Below are 19,189 nucleotides of genomic sequence, written 5' to 3' on the forward strand. Positions count from 1 at the left end.
TTTAAGCACCTGGAATAGTAGTTCACAGACCAAAATGCACAACGTACCCGAAATACCCTGCATATTGAAAACGCAGATACCTGTGCCCCACCCATAAGAATGTAATGTGTAGGCCTGGGCCAGGCGCGAATCCGATAAAACAAGCTCCCGAGGCGACGAGATGTGTCCGCACCGCGCTTCTAGAAGCACTGCCCTAAGGCTCCGCAAGAGAAAACGGTTCCGGTCAGGGTCCCCGCTCGCAAGTGGGGGGCCCGGGAGGCGCAGGCAAGGAAATGAGCGGCGATGCTCCGCGCGGGTCATTCGCAGACACGCGGGAACCAAAGGGGGCGCCGGAGAGCCCTCCACACCCCGGGGCCCCCTAGGCGGCTGCGGGGTCGGCTCCTCGGCCCGACTTCCGGCGGCTGGGGCTGGTCGGCTTGCGCAGGCCCGCGGCCCGCACCGCGCGAGCCCCGCAGCGTCTTCCGGGCCGAGGCGGGGCCGGGCCGCTGGGAGGCGGGGAAGCGGGAAGGTGACCGGGGCGCGAGGCGGAGCCGGCGCGCTGGCGGCAGCGGGGCCGACATGGGCGGCGCGGGGGCGCTCCTGAGGCCGGCGGCCCTGGTGAGCAGCCGCGGCCCCGCCGGCCGGCCCCCCCGACTCCCCTCCCGAGCCCGCCCCGCCCGCCCCTCGGCTGAGCGTCCCTGAAGCCCCTACGTCGCCTGGTCCTTCGCAGCCCTCCCTGAGCGCCCGCTGGGTGCCAGCACCTCCCCCAGCAATTCCCGTTCCTCTCTTGGGACCCCTTATTCTTACCCTCGTATTTCTCCCACTCGCCTAAGCCCTGTCGTCTCTTCCCTCCCAGATGACTTCCCTCTGGAAGTCTTCCGCTTTCCGTTGACTTTATATTTTTCTGTTTCCAAACCACCGTCTTGCGATGCCTGCTTGCCTTGCAGAAGCTGAACCAGAGACGGGACATCACCTCCTGGCTGGTAAGTACTACCCACCAATACCCCGTTTCCACTTCTCTCTGCCCTAGTCCCCCAGGCCCAGAGACCCCAAAGGTAGAGACCAGAGGAGGGAACCAGAATGGGTCAGCCCTGCTTTGTAGATTTCAGCCTGAGACTGCCTTGTCCATAGCTACCTTCCCGATGGCTCAGGGGAGATAGAGTGGCCAGAGGGCACAGGGCAGGGAGCAGGCTTCTGCCCTGAGAACAGCGGTGCCTGATAAACCCAGCCCTAGGTGCAGTTACCCCCGCCTAGGCTGGCAGGATCCTGAGCCTCCCGTCCCTTGCACCCAGGTGAGAGCCAGGGTTTGAAAGGAAGGCCTGGACCCCGAAACCTATGTGCTTGCATGGCCTTGAAATCTCTTCTCTGTCTGGAGCTCAGGGGCCTTATGGTGTCCTGGGGGGAGTGTCCTTGCAGGGTGGCATCAGATCAGCCTCCTGCAGAGGAAGCCTGTCACCAGCCAAGGCTCTTGGGAAACTGGACAAGGCCACAGGCGAGAAAGTGCTTCCAGGGCATGAGCTGACCCTCACTCCCTCATCTTCTCTGCCACAGGCCCAATGGTTCCCCCAAACCCCAGCCAAGTCCGTGGTGGCCCTGAAAACACCCATCAAGGTGGAGCTGGTGGCTGGGAAAACCTACAGGTGGTGTGTGTGTGGCCACAGCAAGAAGCAGGTGAGAGACCTGTGTCCCCCTTCCCGTTGATATATGACAGCTGTGGCTGGGGACGCTACATGTTGCCCAGGAACTCCCACCCAAGACGTTCCTCTTTTTCCCACACATACCTGAGGGACAACAAGGGAGACTGGTGGGGAGGGATACTCTCAGGCCAGCGCCACTCACAGCCCTGAGCTCACCGTTCTCTGCATCCCTCCTTCAGGATGCAGCCAGAGAGACAGAAACTCAGTCCCGGGGCCGGTTGGGTGGAGCCAGGGTTCTGTCCTCCTCTTCCGGTGCTCCCTCCTTCTCAGAGGCTCCGGGCTCTGCCCTGTCTCTCTCTCCCCTCTCTCCTTCTTCCTCCTAGGAAGCATCTGGGTCAAAGGTTCCCAGGCCTTGGACCCCAGCATTGGGCAGACTTTGCACAGCCTCTCTGGCCCTGTGTGCCCCTTCCTGGCATCTGTTCCTGAAAACCCTCCCTCAGTTTCTGTGACTTCCCTGGTTTCTTGCTGTCTTGTCAGCCTGGCGGCCTGCTCCCAACTCCTTCTCTCTTCTGCTCCAGGAGCCTTTCGTCCAGCAGGAACCTGCCCCATATTCTTAGCCTCCGGGGTCCCTTTCTTTCTTGAGCGGGCTCTGAACTGTGTTCCTCCAATCAGCATGGCGTGGTGTCAGCAGCCCAGGGACCCGAGTCCCGCTTTGCCACTGATTTGCTGTGGACTTTGAGCAGGTCCTCACGGGGGTGGCGCTGTGCAGCCCACGGGTGAGGCCTAGCACAGGAGGGCCCTCTGTGCCTCTCTGCCTCTTGCCCTCTGGGACAGGTTGCTTATTTTTATCTGCACACTTCTCTCATCCATTCTCCTATCCCACCCTGACTCCAAGGCCAAGAGGCCTTGGGTCCAGCTCTGCCATTAACTAACTAGCTAACCACCTCTCTGGGCCTGTTTCCATTACCCAGGAACACCTTCCAGGATGGAAGGGCATAGATGCTCACACCAGGCAGCCAGTTTGCTGTGGGATGTCCCCTTCCCCCCTTCCCAGTTATTTCCTGGAGCCAAACAAAATTGATACCCCAGTCTTAAAGCCCACCCAGAGAAGTTTTTACCCCAAGAATGTGGAGAAGGAAATGAATTTCGTGAACCAGTGGAGACTCAGAGCCATTAAAAAAAAAACAGAAAAAACACCTATCAGCGTAAACATGGCTGATACCTAAGGGCCCATTTCGCTTTGAAAATTGTTCTTGTGTCCTGGTCCTCTGGGAACCCCAGAAACTACTCCTGTAAAGACTCATACTTACTGAACACTTTCTACAGGCAAAGTGCATGATAACCATAAAGTATTTTATTTTCTTGGGATGACGCTACTCTTTTTACTGTCACGTTACAGATGAGACAGGTGTGGTAGCGAACACAGGCAGCATCACTTAGGAGTCTGGGCCCTGAGCCCCGTGTGCTGCTTCTCCCAGCCCTGCCCGGCCTCAGCAGGTGGGGTTGGGTCTCTAACTTTCTTTCTTTCCCTCACCAGCCCTTCTGTGATGGCTCCCACTTCTTCAAACGCACTGGCCTATCCCCACTCAAGTTCAAGGCCCGGGAGACCCGCATGGTGGCGCTCTGTACCTGCAAGGCCACCCAGAAGCCCCCGTACTGCGATGGCACCCACAGGAGTGAGCGGGTGCAGAAGGCAGAAGTGGGCTCCCCACTCTGAGGGGGCGGCTGCTGACCGGCCCAAGAAGGGGTCACCCCAGGGACCCCAGTACCCGTAGCTGGCTCGTGAAGGACTTGCTCCCGTAACCCGAGGTCTCCAGTCTGGGGTGGCTGGAACTGGCCCCTGCCCCAATGCCTGCTGGCAAAGATGGCATTAAATAGGCGTGCCGGCCCAGAGTGGCGTTCTTGTGGTCACTGGTGTGAGGGACGTGACCGGTCCCCCTTCAGGATCTTAACATGGGCTGGGGACACCTGACTGGCCACGGGGAGGGGGCAGTTGAGGTTCACTCCATATAGGGTCCCCCAAGGCAGGCTGAGCCCAGAGACAAGAGGAGGAGGCCAGGGCACCCAGCCACCCTTTCCCTGTCCCGTCTGTCCCAAAGAACTACAGGCTCTGGAGAGTACGCAGCATTTATTACAAAGCCAGGAGATACAGATGTCCCAGGAGGAGGATACAGCCATGGCACCTCAGACACAGGACGAGGCGTGAACACAGACAAACCCACTGGGGGACACCTGACCCCAAACACATAGGCTGTGATAGTCTTGCCTCCTCCCCTCGTCCCGATCTGACCTATGTCCATTGGAGGAAAAACTGGTGGGCAGGGGTCTGTTGGGGTCTGCCCCTCAGGGGGAAGACCACTTGACTTCTTGGGATGGAGCTGAGGTCAGATCTCACAGGTTCTGTCTTCTTGTGCTTTTAGATGCCTGTTGTTCTTTCCTGACTTGGCCTCAGCTGCGGGTGGGGAGGGCACTGGAGGACTGTTTGCCTTTGGCAAAATCTGGGGTCTGTGCTTATCTGAGGTCAACACCCCCCCTTCCACCTCTCCACTACAGGCCCCGAGGTGAGACTTCCCCATCCGCCTTGCTAGTGCGGGCTCCTGGGTGGGGGGCGTGGAGGAAGGGGGTGAAGCGGTTTACAATGCTGACACCACAGTGGAAGTTCAAGGGCTGAGGTCTTCTGTGGCCTCAGTCTTCTTTTCCACAAGATAAATGATGCAAAGGCCACACACACAGGGGAAAAAAAAAAAGGCAGAACTATCTATTACACAAAGTTTCTACTGCAAGAGGAGGAGGTAAGGGAGATGCCCTCTCCACTGCCCACTTGCTCCTCAGAACCAGGGGATAGGCTGCGTTTGTGAAAGGCACTGTCTTAGCAATTCTCTGGACATTCAACAATGGTGGGGGGGAGGGTACTGGTCAGGGTCAGGGCAGGACAGCAGCCAAGTTGGGGAGAGAAGCAGGGTGGACCTCATACACAGCCAGTTCGAGTCGTGCCTAAAGCTTTGGGGGTTGGTGGGGGCCCCTCCAACACCGCATATGCCTTGGGAAACAGAAGGAGGATGGGGCAGGGCTTCACCGAGCCTCAAGTGGCCCCACCAATCCACCTCTAGGCACCCCCAAAAAGAGCAGAGCAAATTACACAAGACCGCCTAAAATTGAGCACCCCATCCCCCACGCATACACACACACATCAAGTTTGTTTCCTGTGGCATTTAAATTAATCTGGTTGGTCCATAGAAAATAAGTATGTATATTTGGTTTTTCCTATGTACATATATATATAGATTTATTTATAAAACCCATCCCCGACCCCTAAGGTGGGGGGAGCTGGGGAAAGTAGAAGAGGTGGAAAAGGGGGCCCAGAAAAAGTGGAGGGGTGGAGAGGCATAGCTGGAAAAGGAGGGAGAGGGTCCCTTTCCTCAAGTTAAGGGGGGCACGGGAGCTCCGTTGACAGTCATCTTGCGCCCCCTGCTGGTGGAAGGCGGTGTCTGCAGGCAGTTCGAGGTGCCCCCGTTGGCAGCTGTGGTGGCCCCACTGGCTGTGGCGGGGGGCGTGGGGGAGGTCGGGTGGGGGGCCGAGGGGCCATGGGAGCTGGGAGAGCCATGGGAGGGGGTAGCTGGGCTGGGCAGGGAGGAGGAGGTGGCCGGCAGGGTGGCAGGGCTGGGAGCCTTGTCGCTGACTGACTCACACTCAGACGCCCCGCTGGTATTGGTGCCCTCGGAGGGGGTGGGCGCTGTGGGCAAGGTGAGCCGCTTGCAGGCTGGCTGGACGCGATACTTGAGGGGGAGAGGGCCATTCTGCAGGGAGAGGGGAGGGGAGGGTGTCAGGAGAAAGAGGCTAATGGGGCAGCCACCCACCTTCACCCCACGGCACCCAAACAGGGAGAAGGGAAGGTCCGGGCCTTGGAGAGGAGAAAGACTGGAGAGAGAGGAGGAGACACGCGACGTGGGACTGACCAAGCAAGGCCGGAGAGACAGGGGCACACAGAGACCCAGAGAGGAAGAGAGCGCACGTGAGACCAGAGACAGAAAAAGGAGAGAGGGAGGCCAAAGAGCAGAAGGCAAAGTTCACTCCTCCACACCCAGCTGGGGCACGTGGGCTGCCCAGGGGTCCTTTTCTCCTTCTGAGTGCGGAAAGTCATCAGTGAGAGAGCGTCCGGAGGCGTACCTGGTGTGTGGCAGGCCGCCCTGGACATGTCCAGCTCATGAGACAAGGGATAAACTGTGATTAGAGCAGGGTGGCCCACGTGATGGCCCCGTGTCCCCTTTCGGCCCTGTCCCCTTGCTGGTACCACCCCACCCACTCACCCGCCGCCAGGGGTAGATGTAGGCGATGTCCATGAGGGTATAGTATTCCTTCAGCGGCTCGTCCTCATAGAGAACCTCAACCTGGAGGAGGAACGGGAGGACGCAGCTCAAGCCTCCAGCTGTTTGGCAAAGAGGCTCCAAGCAGGTGGTCCCTCATTACTCTGGGGTTTCATGATGGATTCGACTTCCCTATCAGAGTTGTTCCAACATCACTCCTGACCAGCAGGTGGGAAGGGAAGATACCCACATCATCAACAGCCCCAGCCCCAGCAATCCACACGGTGGTCTGGGTCCCCTTCTATCTCTGGCATGTTCTCCAGAGGAGCTAACAGGCAAAGAAAAGGCCCAGGTGAGAAGGAACTTGTGGAGCAACGACTCTCACCCAGGCTGCACCGTGGAATCACACCAGTGCTTGGACCTCACTCCCAGAGATGGTTTTAACTGGTATGACGTGAATCGAGTTTTAATCTCGATAGGCAACCCCTCACGTAATTCTGACATGTAGCAAAGTTTGGGATCCACTGTCCTAGAGCCTCAACAGTCCATGGACCAACAGCACCGGAAGCACCTGGGAGCTTGCCAGAAATGCAAAATCTACTCAATCAGAATCTGCATTTTGGGACTTCCCTGGCGGTCCAGTGGTTAGGGCTCCGCATGCCTCTAGGCACAGCCAAAAGAAAAAAAGAGCCTGCACCTGCATTTCAACAAGCTCTCTAGGGGATCACATACATGTTCAAGTTTGAGAAGCGATGTCCTCGAGCTCCTTGGCAATTTGAGACTAGCATTCCCACAGCCAGCTGGCCCAGGTAAGGCCCTGCATTTTTACACACACGCCTCTGCCATAGTTCTAAACGTGCAAGCATGTACACACACACACACACACCATCTTGGTCTCCTGCACCTCTGCACACTGGCTTCAGCAGACGCAGACTGCCCCACCCCAATCTAGTTTTCAGTTACCCTTCTACACGGGCTCAGTTACACAACCGTGCAGGCCCTCGGTGACACCCAGCCAGCCCTGAACCATGGCTGAGACGCACAGATTGTCAGATACATCCACACACGGACGCGTTTTTCAAAAGGGACCAGGGACCCACCTTGTACTTGCTGGGTACGTCCATCTTGTTGCGGAGAAACTTGGCGAGATGCATGACCGTCATGGCTGCTGGGCACCGCAGGAAGCGCACCCCTGTCTGGTGGGGGAGAGGCACCCAAGGGCTGGGGTCCACCCCGGCACTCTCTCCCAGCCCACACCCCGCTCCTGGGCAGGCCCCAGCACTCACTTTCTCCTTGTCACCATCCCCATTTTCCAGGGGGCCCTTCTTCTCTTCCCGGTCCCTGCAGAAGGAGAAGGAATGAAGCAAGGGAGACCTTGGTGTAGGCAGGATCTAACTGCACACATCCGGAAGGCCCTCCTGGAAGCACCCTCTCCTCCCAGGGGAATGGGGATGGCATGGGAGAAGGGACCCAGCCTAGGACCCCAAAAGGACCAGGCACGGGCCAGACTTGCCTGACGCCTTCATAGAACTCGATGGAGAGGCTGACGATCTCATCGTCGCTCAGAGCCCCCTTCTCCTGTTCCAGAACCTCACCACGGTCCTCGTTGGAGCCATTGGGAACTGCGGAAGGAGAGAGCTCTGAGGCGTTGGCCTAGGAGGGGGGGACAGGAGCCCCACCAAGGACCCAGGGATCTCAGAGCTCAGTGCGGTGAGCCCAGCCACCCCTGGGCTGGGGAGGCCGTGTGCGGTGCCCACCGGCGCTCCATGCATCTGGCCCTTATACCTGGGGCAGCACCCACGCACACACACGTGAACACACTCACCTTCTGTCAGGGGGTAGGCTGCGTAGAAATCCCGCCTCCGTTTCATCTCATCTAGAAGAGAGGGAGCAGGCTGAGGCGGGGGGCAACACGCTTGGGCAGTGGGGGGTGGGGGGTGGCAGGACAACGAAGGGTGTAGGTACCTTTAAAAAGCCCAGGGACCAATTTGTAGACGATGTCTTGAAGGGTTTTGTCAGATCTGGAAAGAAGCACACAGGGGCCTGCTGGCAACCACGTCACACCGACTCTCCAGCCTGGGGCCCCTTCTTCCCACCTCCCTTCCTGAGACCCAGGGCCCAGGCATGGGGGTCCCTAGAGGCCTTGCCTCTACCTCTCTAGAACTTCTCAGCTGGATACACCCCTGAGGGAAGGAAGGGGATTCGGTCCATGCCTGGCGCTTCTCCTCCACCTGCCAGCCTGGCTTCAGGAAGCAAGGAGGGCTGGGGGACAGAGGGCAGCTGCCCCAGAGGACGGGCGGGGACAGGAGGACGTGCTGGGCCCACCTGATGCTCAGCAGCGGCCGGGTTTTGTGGACCTGTACGTCGCACATGGGGCAGTACTTGTTGGTCTCCAGGTAGCGCACAATGCAGGTTTTGCAGACTTGGCAGAAGGGTGTGGAGAGAGGAGGAAGAGTCAGAGTCCCCTTCATCCCCCAGGACCAGCCCCCATGCCCCCTGCTCGGGCTCAGGTATCCCCTCTTCTCCACCTTGTTCCCGCACAGATGGCAACTGTGCCCCTTATCATCCATCCTTGGGGGAGGACAGATTGTGTGTGTGTGTGTGTGTGTGTGTGTGTGCGTGTGTGTGCGTGTGTGTGTGCGTGTGTGTGTGTGTGTGTAAAGGTGAGTCCCAAGTCCCAAGCCCCGCCAACCTATTAGACACCCTATCGCAGGGTCCTCGACCCCCAGCCACCAGCCCGTGGTGCACACCAGGGCACCTGCACCTTCCGGGAGCGCAATTTCAGGCACAGAGATGCAAGGAGAGAACTGAGATTTCAGGTAAAAGTTCCCCAAATGAACTTCTGAGCTGAACCCTCCAGTATCCCCTCCAAGGCAGCCTCTCAGGGACCTGGGACCCTCACCAGACACATGGACGTATTTGCTCTTCAGGGCAGAGGCCACCCACCCGAGGAGCAGCCCCTCGACTCAACTCACAGGAATGCAAGCACTCCACGATGGTAGTGGCATCGATGAAGTACCCCCCGCAGAGGGCACACATGAGGTGAGGGTTCAGCTCCGTGATTTTAATCCGTGTGGTCCGATGCATGATGCCGGGGTGGGGGGCAGGGGACTGGGGAGCGTCACCCTGGGAAACAAACATGGAATCAGGAACCCACAGAGCCAAGAGCCCCTCCCACACTCTACTCCACCTGCCCCACAAGCGACACCGCTCCTGGGCCCAAGGCCCTTCCTTTCCCTTTAAGGCCGGACAAGGTGCACATGTGGGGATGGTTCTTTCTGACCCCCTGTGAGTGTTCACTGGGTGCCAGGGGCTCTGGAGATCTCACGACCTTGAGCAACAAGGTCAGGTTCTATCTCAGGACAGCAGAAAGACTGAGGTTAGATCACAGGAAGTACTACTCAACTCTCCAGAGGATGTGGGGAGGCATGAAAATGGAAGAGAATGGAGTTTTAAAAAATCTCCCTGATCCCAAACCATATTCACTCAAGTGAACTCACTAAGAACTATGAGGAAACTTAGACTCCTGACTGGGTCTTTCTAATCCATCCTACTGTCCTTCCATCCCATCACTCCTTCTCCAGGATGCGTTCCCTGGAAACACTGGGGGCACATCCGCCCTAAGGCTGAAGGGGGCACCCCATAACTCATCCTTGCACTGCTGCATCCAGCCCCAGCCCCGGAGCAGCTCCCTGGAAATGCACCATATGTTGACCATGCAGGTTCTAGGCCTGGTGCTCAAGCAGGAAGTACTGAGGATGGTCCTTATGTGCCCAAAGTTGGGAACACACGGCTCCAACCCGCCCCCTGGCCCAGCCCTGGACTCTGCAGGTTAACTGCAAAGTCTGGGCAAAAAGACTGCTACTGCCCCTTCCACAGGAAGGCCACCACGGGCCCCGACAAAGAGCCTGCTGCACGCTGCCCCTCCCAGGCGCACAGGAATCTCCCCACGTGGGCACTGCTACCCACCCGCTGTATCCTGTCTGCAACCCGGCCACAAGCTGCCCGGTGACAGACCACAGGCTCTCAGAGATGCCTGCCAAAGCTATGCAGAAAGTTCTCCCCACAGCCCACCGAGTGCCCAGCCAGGCCCGGGCGGGGTCCGGGGAGGAAAGGCACAGCCCAGGTCTGGACTGGCTGACGTGCTTACTTCTTGGTGTAGAAATCCAGCCTGTGCCCAGGAGCAATGGTACCTCCCTCCTCTTTCCCAGAGTAGAAGCCCAAGGGGCAGGGCTGGGGAGGGCGGCCAAGTCCCGACAGCTCTTTTACAACATACATCCTTCTCTCCTTTCCAGAAAGATTTCTAAAGCCAACACGCTGGGTTTTCTAGGACCCAAAATTCACAGCTGGGAATCAGCAGTTTCTATAGAGACCCCAGAATGAGTTTGGCCAGGACCCAAACAGCCAACAGAGGCTGGCCAGAGACCGAAAGAGATGGAGAGACACAAAGGCCACATGTGAGAGAGACACCAAGTTGCAGGGCAGACGGAGAGGAACAAGCAAGCCCAGAGCCAGTGGAGACGCGGCGGCCAAGACCTGCAGACATGGCCCGAGGAAGGAAAGGGGTTCCCGCCTCCCCTCAGCCAGCTCTCCCTGCACGGGTCCCCTCTTCATAATTATGTAGAAGCCTTGCTGGCTACTACACTGTTTGGTCGTTCCCATAGTAACCCCTGGCAAGATGCCCAAATATTATTACAACCTTCCGGAGGAGGGAACAAACTCCAAGTGGCTGACTCGCTGAGCGTGTATAATCTCCATCGGATGCGTACATGCTGCTGGACCCCCAACGGTACCTCATGTGACTACTTGCCCCATGTGTGCGCCTTGTCCAGATGAATCTCAGGGTGTGTGCACAGCCAGAAACAAAACATTTGGGGGTCTGATAATGTATGGGGGTCCTGGTTGCTATTGGCAAATCTCATGCCTTCTTTTCTGTCTCTCACACACACACACGCACACGCTCGCTTCACACTGCCTTAGCCACCTCATTCACATACTCACTGTGTTTTCAAAACAGACACTTGCTTTTAAGAACTCTCATGCAGTTCCTTCCAGGCCAACTGTGGCCTCAACGTGCGAGAGCTCCTAAGCAAATGGCCGTGACCCTCACCCTCTCACTTCTGCAAGCACTCAGACCAAGACTACCCCTCAAGCTCTGTTCTGGATGCACGGGTGAAGGCGAGAGCTGTGGTGCTTACTGGATGAAATGCTCCTCCTTCTCCCTTTAAGAAATGAGCCCCCTTGCCACACTCCCTGCTCCCCCTGCCCCATCCCCAGGGGCCTCAGACCTCTGGGGCTGGGGGTGGGGAGAAGCACTGATTGGTTCCTCACCTGATTGCCATGGTTACCTGCAGGGCCCTGCCAGCAGGTACCAAGAACAACTGTAAACAGGAGCTCTGTTCCCTCACCCACTCACCATCTCTCTCCCCCCATGAGGCCCCAGGGCCCCACACCTCACACTCAGCTCCTCCCCAGCTGCAACTGGCTGGACCTCCAGCTCCCATCACCTTAGGGAAGAGCCTGAGGGTGAAGGAGAGGGAGAGACAAGTCCCAAGAAGCAGAAAAAGGGAGACCAAGGGCCATTTGGAAGTGGCCCTGTGGAGCTCTGGAGGCTTTCACAGGTCAGTACTGACCACATCCCCACAGTGGACCTGAGCACTGTTTCCTACCCACAATACCTCCCCCAACCGGGGGGCAAGTCCTTCAATATCTTCTGTCCCCAAACCACTGTCTTTGCAAAGGCATCATGGTGGAACAGCCCTTGCTCCTGGCCCCTGGTGGCCCGGGTTTCAGCTATAGTGGCAGGAAAGGAGCTTGATCAGCACCCAACCACAACTCCTCCTTGCCACCCAAGCCTGGCTTGTGTCTTTCCCCATTCTCAAAGCCCCCTACTTATAGAGATCACCCCCCATCTCTCCATTCTTACCAGTCTTTTTCTGGAAGCTCCCCCGTAATTTAGACTTCTCTCAGCGTTAGTTTTTTTTCTTTTTCCACTGCAGAAATAGCCAATCTCTGATAACCCAGAGGTTCCTTTCTGCTCCTTCAGATGCCCAGCTACAGAATTCTTTGCTCTGCTTTCCCTCCACATGAAATTCACCCAACTCCCTCACTAGAAAATCTCCAAGTCTTGGGAAGAGTCACTGAAGGTCACATCCAGACATCTAGAATGGCAGAGGTGGAAGGAATCTTATTAGAAAGCATCTTGTCGAGTCCTTTCATTTTACAGATGAAGAAACTCAGAAAGAAGTGACTCGTCTCAGGTCATGCAGTCACTCAGTGGCAGTTCTAGGACTAGACGCAGCCTGACTCCCGTTCCAGTGCTCTTTCCACACTGGGACCCAGGCCGGGCTTCCTACTCATCTAAGGAACCAGTAAGCCTGGCCTGACTCCATCCAGGCAGGCGGAAGGTAGCAGGACTCCAGGTTCCACAGAAGACCATTCAGTGAGCCATATGGGCCAAAACATCACCAACAGCACACATTCTCGCCTTGAAGTAGAAAGAGGGGGCAGAGGCAAATGGCCTCACCCGACTTTCCTGATACAGATATGGAAGCAGGCTCTGTGGAAGCTCAGTGAGCCAGACTGTGCTGGGTCCCAGGAGTTCGGGTTCAGTTGTGCAAGCCTGTGTATTTGTGTGTGTGTAGGGAGAGTAGGGGGTGGAGGTCTGTCTGGGACGCTGTCAAACTCTCAATGTTCCCTGATCCTTGACCTTGGGTGGAGGATCTGCGCCTCCCACCAGCAGCATCAAAAAAGTCCTCTAGTCTCCTGAAGACAGGCTCACCCTACCTTCCCTCCCTTTCCCACCTCTCAGCTTCCTAAGATCAAACAAAGACAAAAATCCAAAATATACACAGATACACACACACATATGCACACACAGCCAGACACACCCCCTCCGTTTCTCTCTCACATTCACAACACACAAGGCCAGACACTTGGCCAGACACACACACAGACACACCCCATCACACATACAGCCAGACCAGAGCCAGGCCCACGCTTGCCAGATGTACAAGCCGCCCCCACCCACCCCAGGAGCACAGAGTCTGACATCCCTGCCTGAAACCAGAGCTGCAAACACACACCACCCTTCTGCGCATCCCCGGTCTACCGAGGGTAAATTATAACATAAGTCTTCCAGCAGCAAAGGCAGTGCAGCTCCCAGCCTTGCTCTGGGGGCCAGAGGCTGGAGGAGTGGGGTGGGCATCCAACCTGCATGAAGATGTCACCTCTTCCTGTTCAGGCTCTCTCCATTCCCATGGCAACAGCTCCATCAAACAAGATCTCCCAGGGAAGACCAGAAGCAGGAGAGAGCACCCCCCACAAAGACTTCAACTTGAACCCCACCCAGCTACACTCTGGATCCCAAGTCCCAAGACTCACCTCAGGCCTGTTTCCTGCCTCATTCCAAAGACAGCTCTCAGACCTCAACCCCCAACTCCAAACCAGGAAACCCCGGGGAAAACCTCCCCACCGAAAAGCTATAACAGAGCTGCCTTTATGCTCCTTCTCCAAGTACTAGCACCTTGGAACAGAGTGGAGAGGGGGAGGAAGAGAAATTATAGAGTTTCAGGAACAGATGCAAACTGCAAGAGGCCCAGAGGAGGCTTAAGAACGGAGTGGGAGACAAGCAGGAGACCCGCCCCCCGCCCCCAGCGACAGGGAGCCCTGGAGACTGAGGCAGCACGGCGGGGGTTGGGGGGGCTCTCTGAGAGACAAAGACCAGGGGCAAGCGCGGGGCAACGCTTCCACAATATTTACAGGCAAATTCACCATCCCCAGGCCTCCTCCTTCCCCACCTCAAGCCATCCGGAGCAATTCTGGGCAGACGGGGGCTGTGGGGGAGGGAGAGAGGCATGCCTGGGCCCCCCGTGGAGACAGGAGGGGCAGGGGTGTCTGCTCGCCGAGGGGTCCCATCCTCTCAGAAATAGAAGCAGGAGGACCTAGGAAAGGAGGGGGCAGCCGGGCTCCCCAGTGGAAGACCGGCCAGTCCGCCAGCCCCCTCCTGCATCTGCGGGCGATAGGAAATATCGCGATAAATCTTCCCCATCTCCATTCTACTCCCTCCACCCCGGCATCCCCAGGAACCTGGGTCAGAAGATCAGAGACCCCAGTCACCGGGTGGCCGCTCCTACCTTCCCTAGAGCCAAACTTTCGGCGGGGCCCGAGGAGGGGTGTTCCGGAGAAAGAGGCTCCGCCGAGGTGGCTCGGGGAGGGGAGGGGGCGGGGCGCCCAGTCCCGGGATGGCGGGGTGAAAGGGACCGACTGGGGGGGGTGCCCGAGACGACCGGTCCCGGCAGGGAAGAGCGCCCTCCCCCGGCCCCGCAGCAATCGAAAAGCTCGTCCCCTTCCTCCCCGCCTCAAGTCCTCGCGCGTCCACGACGCCCCAGTGCCCAACGAAGAAACCGAGAGCGACCCCTCCCCAAACCGAAAGGAGTAGTGGGAGAGGTCCAGGAGCTGAGCTGGCTCGTGGGGAGGGCTAGTGGGGCAGAGATCCGCCCCAGCGCGGAGCCCCAAAGCCCTTGTGGCTGCCTCGGACCCTCCCCCTCGCTACCTCGGGAGCAGGGTCTAGGGGGGCTGAGGCACAAAGAGGTGGTGGTCGAGGGAGACGCCAAATCGTTAAAAGGGGAATGCACTTCGGCCATCTTGGAAGGGAGGAAAAGGAGAGAAAAAAGGGAGAAAGAAAGGCGGACGGGGCGAGCTAGGACAGGGGCCGGCGGGGGTGGGGCGGAGACGCGAGAAGGCCCGGCTCAGAACCTACCCCCACAGGGGTTTGTAAAGGAGGTACCGGCTCCCAGTCCCAGTCCCCAGATGGTTACGGGGTAGGAGAAGGAGGGAGAGGGGAGTCCGCGTCCGCTTACCTGGGTTCGGGGTCCGGTGGGTCTCGGGGAGGGGGGGATGGGAGGGAGGGAGGGAAGGGAGGGGAGGGGGGCCGCAGCCGTGTCGCTCGCTCGGGCGGCGAGAGGGGAGAAACCTACGGTAAGAAAGGAGTTTGTGAAAGCGGTTTGGGGTGGGAGGGAGAGAGGGGAGGGGAGGGGAGGGGACGGAGGGGGGAGGGGAGGGACCAGAGTTCGGAGGCGGGGGGGAGACAAAATGGCTTTTTTCCTCCAGACAAGAGTAGGTCCCGCCCACCACTCACCCACGTGACCTCATTCCTTCAGGGTGTTTGCGGAGAGGGGAAGAGGAGGAGGGGGAGAGGCTAACAAGGCTGCGCCCCCAACCGGGTGCCGGGCCCCCCAAAACTAGACCACGACCTCACCCTTCCTCAACTAACCCCTGCCCCCAAAATATGTGTGCGCCCCCCCTACCCCCTGACCCTGCGATCCTCGCCCCTAGCTGGAGCGCCTGGAAAATGGTGAGATGAGGACTGGGCTGAAATGTGGCTCGCTCTGCAGCCCTCCACCCCTCGGCCGCGACCAAAGGGCAATGTGCTCAGGCGGGGGACGCGACGCTTCTGGCCACGAGTCTGGGTTATTTTCATTCACTTAAGTGACACTCCCTTGAAATTAATAACTGCATGGGTGAGAGCGAGCGTCTCCTCCCCACTCCCCTTGCCCTCTCGGCGGCCCGATCGGCGGCTCTGAAACGCTGAGCCCGAGACCCGGCCCGGGCGCTTCGGGGGAGCAAACCGCCGGGAGGACGGAGGCAGAGGCCTGGAGGACGTCTCGCGGCGAGGGCTCGGTTTGCTGTGGTGGAGGCTAGCGCCTCCGGTGTGCTCGGTCAAGATCGGAACGCAACCTGGACCGGGAGGCAAGCTGAAGACGTCAGCTCAGGCTCCGGGCCCGGGACACAGTAACCCGGCCTAACGCGAGAGGCCCGAATGCACTCGAAAACAAGGCGCCGGGGCTCGGAAGTGGGCCCGCGCTTTTTTCCTGCCGGGCACTTATTCCCGCATTTTTCGCCCGCGCGCCGATTGCGCCCCGACCTCTGCAAGGTTGGTGCGCCTCGCTCGCCCAGGCGGCGGGAGTCCGGCGAGCGCAAAGGCGGCTGATGCCCTCCTACTCCGATCGTTGCTCCGGGCTCCGGTACCCTGTGGCTCCCGCCGGAGGAGAAGACTAGGAGGGAGATTGGAAAACCTTGGAGCAGCAGCTGAGGCCGGCGCCGGGGAAGCCGATCGATACTACGTTATGGAGACTAGCGTGGGTCCGCCTCATTAGATTAGGACGGTCGATTCGCGTATTCGTTATTCAGTATAGATTAGGGATGATCATTATGTCAGTCACTCCAAAGAGTTCGATTAGCCGGCCAGAAGCGCCATTAAGCGCACTGGCGGTGGGTGGCTCAAGTTAGGAAATTAGGAAACGAATCTTCAGCAAGCATCCGACGGCCTTCCTCTTCCTCCTTCCCTCCTCTTTCGCAGCCCAGGCAGACCCGAAGCTGAGGCCACCGTGCTGAATGCTTTCACCCTTTGGCTGGCGACCAGAAGACCTGCGGACACTGGCCGCCAAGTGACCCCAGCTTCAGTCTTTGGCGCACACCCACCGAGTGGGGGCGGGGAGGAAGAGGAAGGGCTGGAGAGATTTCCGCCCAGAGGGGGTGGTCTGAGAACCCGCGGGAGCTGGGCCGGGGAGGATTCGGTCACCTGCTCTCCTTTCCTTCCGTGTGCGGGGAGACCGGGAGTTCGCCGCCCTTCACAGAAAGGGGGCTCTTGGCGTGGACACGCCCACTGTCCCTGGGGCAAGTGTGTTGCTGGCATCCTGGACTCTGCTTGGGAAGGCTAGCGCATCCTCTACAGTCCCCCAGTCACCCTGCGGGGAGGAGAGTGCAGCAGCAAGGACTCCTGGTCTGCCACTCCTTTCGGGCTAGAAGATCCCGGGCAAGAGAAACCTGTAGGGGTTTCGCGAAGGTCTCGGTCTCACCCATGATCCACAGAGGGCACCCAGGGGCTGTCTTGGATGAAGGTGGGAGGATATCAGCTACTGGGAAGAAGGCTGACGTCCCTCTGAGTCCCCACTGCAGCCCTTTAATCCTGGAGTGCTGCCCAAGGGGACGACCGTGCTCACTGGGAATCCGTTCATTTGTTCCTCAGTTATTAAGCGCCAATCACGAGCAAAAACACAAGACAGAAGACCCCACTACCCACTAAAGCTTCATTTTAATCACTTCCATCACTTTCCAGTCCCCATATCCCTGGCCTTTCTGGCTTTATCAGGAGAACCTCTGACCAAACCTTTCTCACTTCTGAAGTTCCCAGGTTTCCCGACAAAGAAGTACCTGTCCTGTGCCATTGTCAAAGACTACACTAAGCGCAGGGAATATAAAGCTGATGAGCCGGGCTTTTGCCCCACAGGGTGTTCACAGGCCGGCGGGGGCAAGCGGGAGGGTTACGCAGCCTGTCCCGTTAGCTTTCATGGGCACTGTGTGCCACTTACCGCCCCCCACCCCCGCCCCTGTAAGCTCGAGGTAAGGGTGGGTGAGCACTGGGGAAGGCTTTCAGAGAGGCTTCCTCTGAGCCCAGTCTTGAGGAGGCACCAAATGTGGAAGGGAACTGCTTGAGAGAGTCCTTAGCTTAGCTCCACTTAAAAACGGAGGCTCCCACTCCCAGCCCAGGGAGGCACCTCTGGCGGACGTGAGATGCCAAAGCTTCCCCTCCATTGGGTTAGTTGTAGTATTTCAGGAGGTCACCTAGCTGACAAACTCTTCATCAGAAGAGTCACTGTGTGTGTCATAGACTAGAAGTTTCCAGAGGGCAGGAACTCAGGAATCTAGGTAATTATTTCCAGCACATATACGAAGAGATACTGCGAGGATAAGATCTCCTGGAAGAGGATGACAATGGCAGGAGAGGGCAGCTCCTCTAGTGATATTATGACTATCTTTAACTGTGTTCTTTACTCTTCTCTCTCCCCAAAACAATGTCCTTTGTCAGATTCTGCTTCTATTTCCCCATCCTCTTCCCCACGTCTCTGTATTTCTAGAAAAAAACCTGTTTTTTTGTTGTTGATTTATTTTTCCTCATGCTTCTCATATTAACTGCTTCTCTTTTCCCTCTCTCCATTTTTTCCGGGTCTTCCTTCCACTCACCCGCCTATTTCTCTGTCGTGTCCCCTCTTTCTGTCTCTCTCCGTATATCACAGCTGTGTTCTTCCTTTCTCACCTTTCTGTTCATCCCTCAATTTGTCGCTGCCTTTGTCTCTCGCACTACTTTATTCCTTTCCAAATGTAATATTTCGATATTGTAACATTGATTGAAGCAGACAATGTAAAACTGTTCAACCTCCACTGCAAATTCATTTTTAATCCTACGAAAAATGCAACGTTAAACGTATTGCATGGTGAGACAAAAACCTGTCTTTGCCTTTCCTGCAATCCAGCTTGGGGGCGGGGTGGGAGGTAGGCGGAGGAGGGAAGTGCTGGAGACATTATCCCGTCATTAACGGAACAACAACGAATTTTCAGTCACAACGACCCTTTGATTAGCTATAGAAAAAGTGTTGTCCGCTATTTCAATACAAAATTTGGCTTTACAGCGGTTGGGAGAATAATTCATTTAGGTTTTCCTTTTCAGGGTGGAAAAAAAAGTGGATAGCGTCCCTGGGTGGGCTCGAACCACCAACCTTTCGGTTAACAGCCGAACGCGCTAACCGATTGCGCCACAGAGACGGTGGTAACTACCCGTGTCGCAGTGAGCCGAGTCAATGGGAGTGAGCCTGCGACAGCGCAGAACTCGGAAATTCCATAACCGGACTAAAGAAGTCAAACCCAAAGAAGGGTCCGGATCTGGGGAGGGGAACAGGCGGGACGTGCTCGCCTCCCCTCCATTAGCTCGGGGGTGGCGGAAATCGTCGCCTGCCTCCTCTGGATCTTAAAGTTGGGGAAGCCCGTGATGTCCCTCTTTAGGGTGATCTGATATTGGGGATACGTGAAGTCGACCTGCTGAGAGTCCCCCAAAGCAGAACCACCCTCGGCTTCCAAACGTCCCCTTTGCAGCCCAATCCCTGCAGCCGCTGAATACCCGCGACACCCTCCCTGTGCCCCTCCCTCCTCGCAAGAGTAAATACGCACTTTACGGGCACCTCTTAAATACTAGGCACATGCCCAGTGCATGTCCAGAGCCTAGCATGGTGCCTGGCATACAACAGATGTAAGGATTTCTGGAATGAATAAATGAAACAAACTTCATGAGTAATATGCCCGACCCACACAGCGTGCTCTTAACCAACCCCGTGGCCCTTCACTGGAGCCAAAGGCCCTTATCTCGGGTTTCACTAGCCCACGTGGGCGCAGACTCCGGCCGGCGTCTCCTGCGCCCAGAGACTGAGTCCACCG

At 57.5% G+C, this 19,189-nt stretch overlaps 2 protein-coding genes and 1 non-coding gene across 7 annotated transcripts; 1 reads left to right on the plus strand and 2 right to left on the minus strand.

Annotated features, from left to right (window-relative positions):
• Positions 1-277: 277 nt before the first annotated feature.
• Positions 278-3,507, plus strand: CISD3 (CDGSH iron sulfur domain 3). Of its 2 annotated transcripts, XM_067715270.1 has the most exons (4): positions 386-597; positions 927-962; positions 1,531-1,650; positions 3,154-3,507. In XM_067715270.1, the coding sequence occupies exons 1-4, from the start codon at positions 559-561 to the stop codon at positions 3,331-3,333; spliced, it is 375 nt and encodes a 124-aa protein (XP_067571371.1). In that variant the 5' UTR covers positions 386-558; the 3' UTR covers positions 3,334-3,507. The 2 variants fall into 2 exon arrangements, 1 of the variants encoding a protein (XP_067571371.1); XR_010937389.1 differs by lacking the exon at positions 3,154-3,507 and having other exon boundaries at positions 278-597; positions 836-962; positions 1,531-1,644.
• Positions 3,508-3,727: 220 nt separating this feature from the next.
• PCGF2 (polycomb group ring finger 2) lies at positions 3,728-14,933 on the minus strand. 4 transcript variants are annotated; one of them, XM_067715267.1, is made up of 11 exons: positions 14,782-14,925; positions 11,847-12,081; positions 8,896-9,046; positions 8,246-8,342; positions 7,886-7,941; positions 7,746-7,796; positions 7,434-7,542; positions 7,207-7,261; positions 7,021-7,116; positions 5,924-6,004; positions 3,728-5,413 (listed from the first exon to the last, which is right to left on the minus strand). In XM_067715267.1, exons 2-11 carry the CDS (start codon positions 12,006-12,008, stop codon positions 5,036-5,038), a joined length of 1,236 nt encoding a protein of 411 aa, XP_067571368.1. In that variant the 5' UTR covers positions 12,009-12,081; positions 14,782-14,925; the 3' UTR covers positions 3,728-5,035. The 4 variants fall into 4 exon arrangements, with proteins under 4 accessions (XP_067571368.1, XP_067571370.1, XP_067571369.1 ...); XM_067715269.1 differs by lacking the exon at positions 14,782-14,925 and having other exon boundaries at positions 3,728-4,306; positions 5,305-5,413; positions 11,847-13,974; XM_067715268.1 differs by lacking the exon at positions 11,847-12,081 and having other exon boundaries at positions 14,782-14,933.
• A 3,516-nt stretch (positions 14,934-18,449) lies between these two features.
• On the minus strand, positions 18,450-18,523 carry TRNAN-GUU (transfer RNA asparagine (anticodon GUU)). Its single transcript has one exon. It is a non-coding gene; the product is annotated as a tRNA-Asn (tRNA).
• Positions 18,524-19,189: the final 666 nt, after the last annotated feature.

Source organism: Pseudorca crassidens, chromosome 19 (assembly GCF_039906515.1).
Source record: "Pseudorca crassidens isolate mPseCra1 chromosome 19, mPseCra1.hap1, whole genome shotgun sequence".
NCBI classification, from domain to species: Eukaryota; Metazoa; Chordata; class Mammalia; order Artiodactyla; family Delphinidae; genus Pseudorca; species Pseudorca crassidens.

Bases quoted from the DNA above. Each gene is read 5' to 3' on its own strand.
- CISD3 (XM_067715270.1), top strand. From the start codon at position 559: ATGGGCGGCGCGGGGGCGCTCCTGAGGCCGGCGGCCCTG. The intron at 598-926 runs GTGAGCAGCCGC...CTTGCCTTGCAG, and splicing joins TCCTGAGGCCGGCGGCCCTG to AAGCTGAACCAGAGACGGGA. The intron at 1,651-3,153 runs GTGAGAGACCTG...TTCCCTCACCAG, and splicing joins GTGGCCACAGCAAGAAGCAG to CCCTTCTGTGATGGCTCCCA.
- PCGF2 (XM_067715267.1), bottom strand. From the start codon at position 12,008: ATGTGGAGGGAAAGCAGAGCAAAGAATTCTGTAGCTGGGCATCTGAAG. The intron at 8,343-8,895 runs GTGAGTTGAGTC...CCTTCTGCCAAG, and splicing joins CGTGGAGTGCTTGCATTCCT to TCTGCAAAACCTGCATTGTG. The intron at 7,797-7,885 runs GTACCTACACCC...CCTCTCTTCTAG, and splicing joins GGTCCCTGGGCTTTTTAAAG to ATGAGATGAAACGGAGGCGG.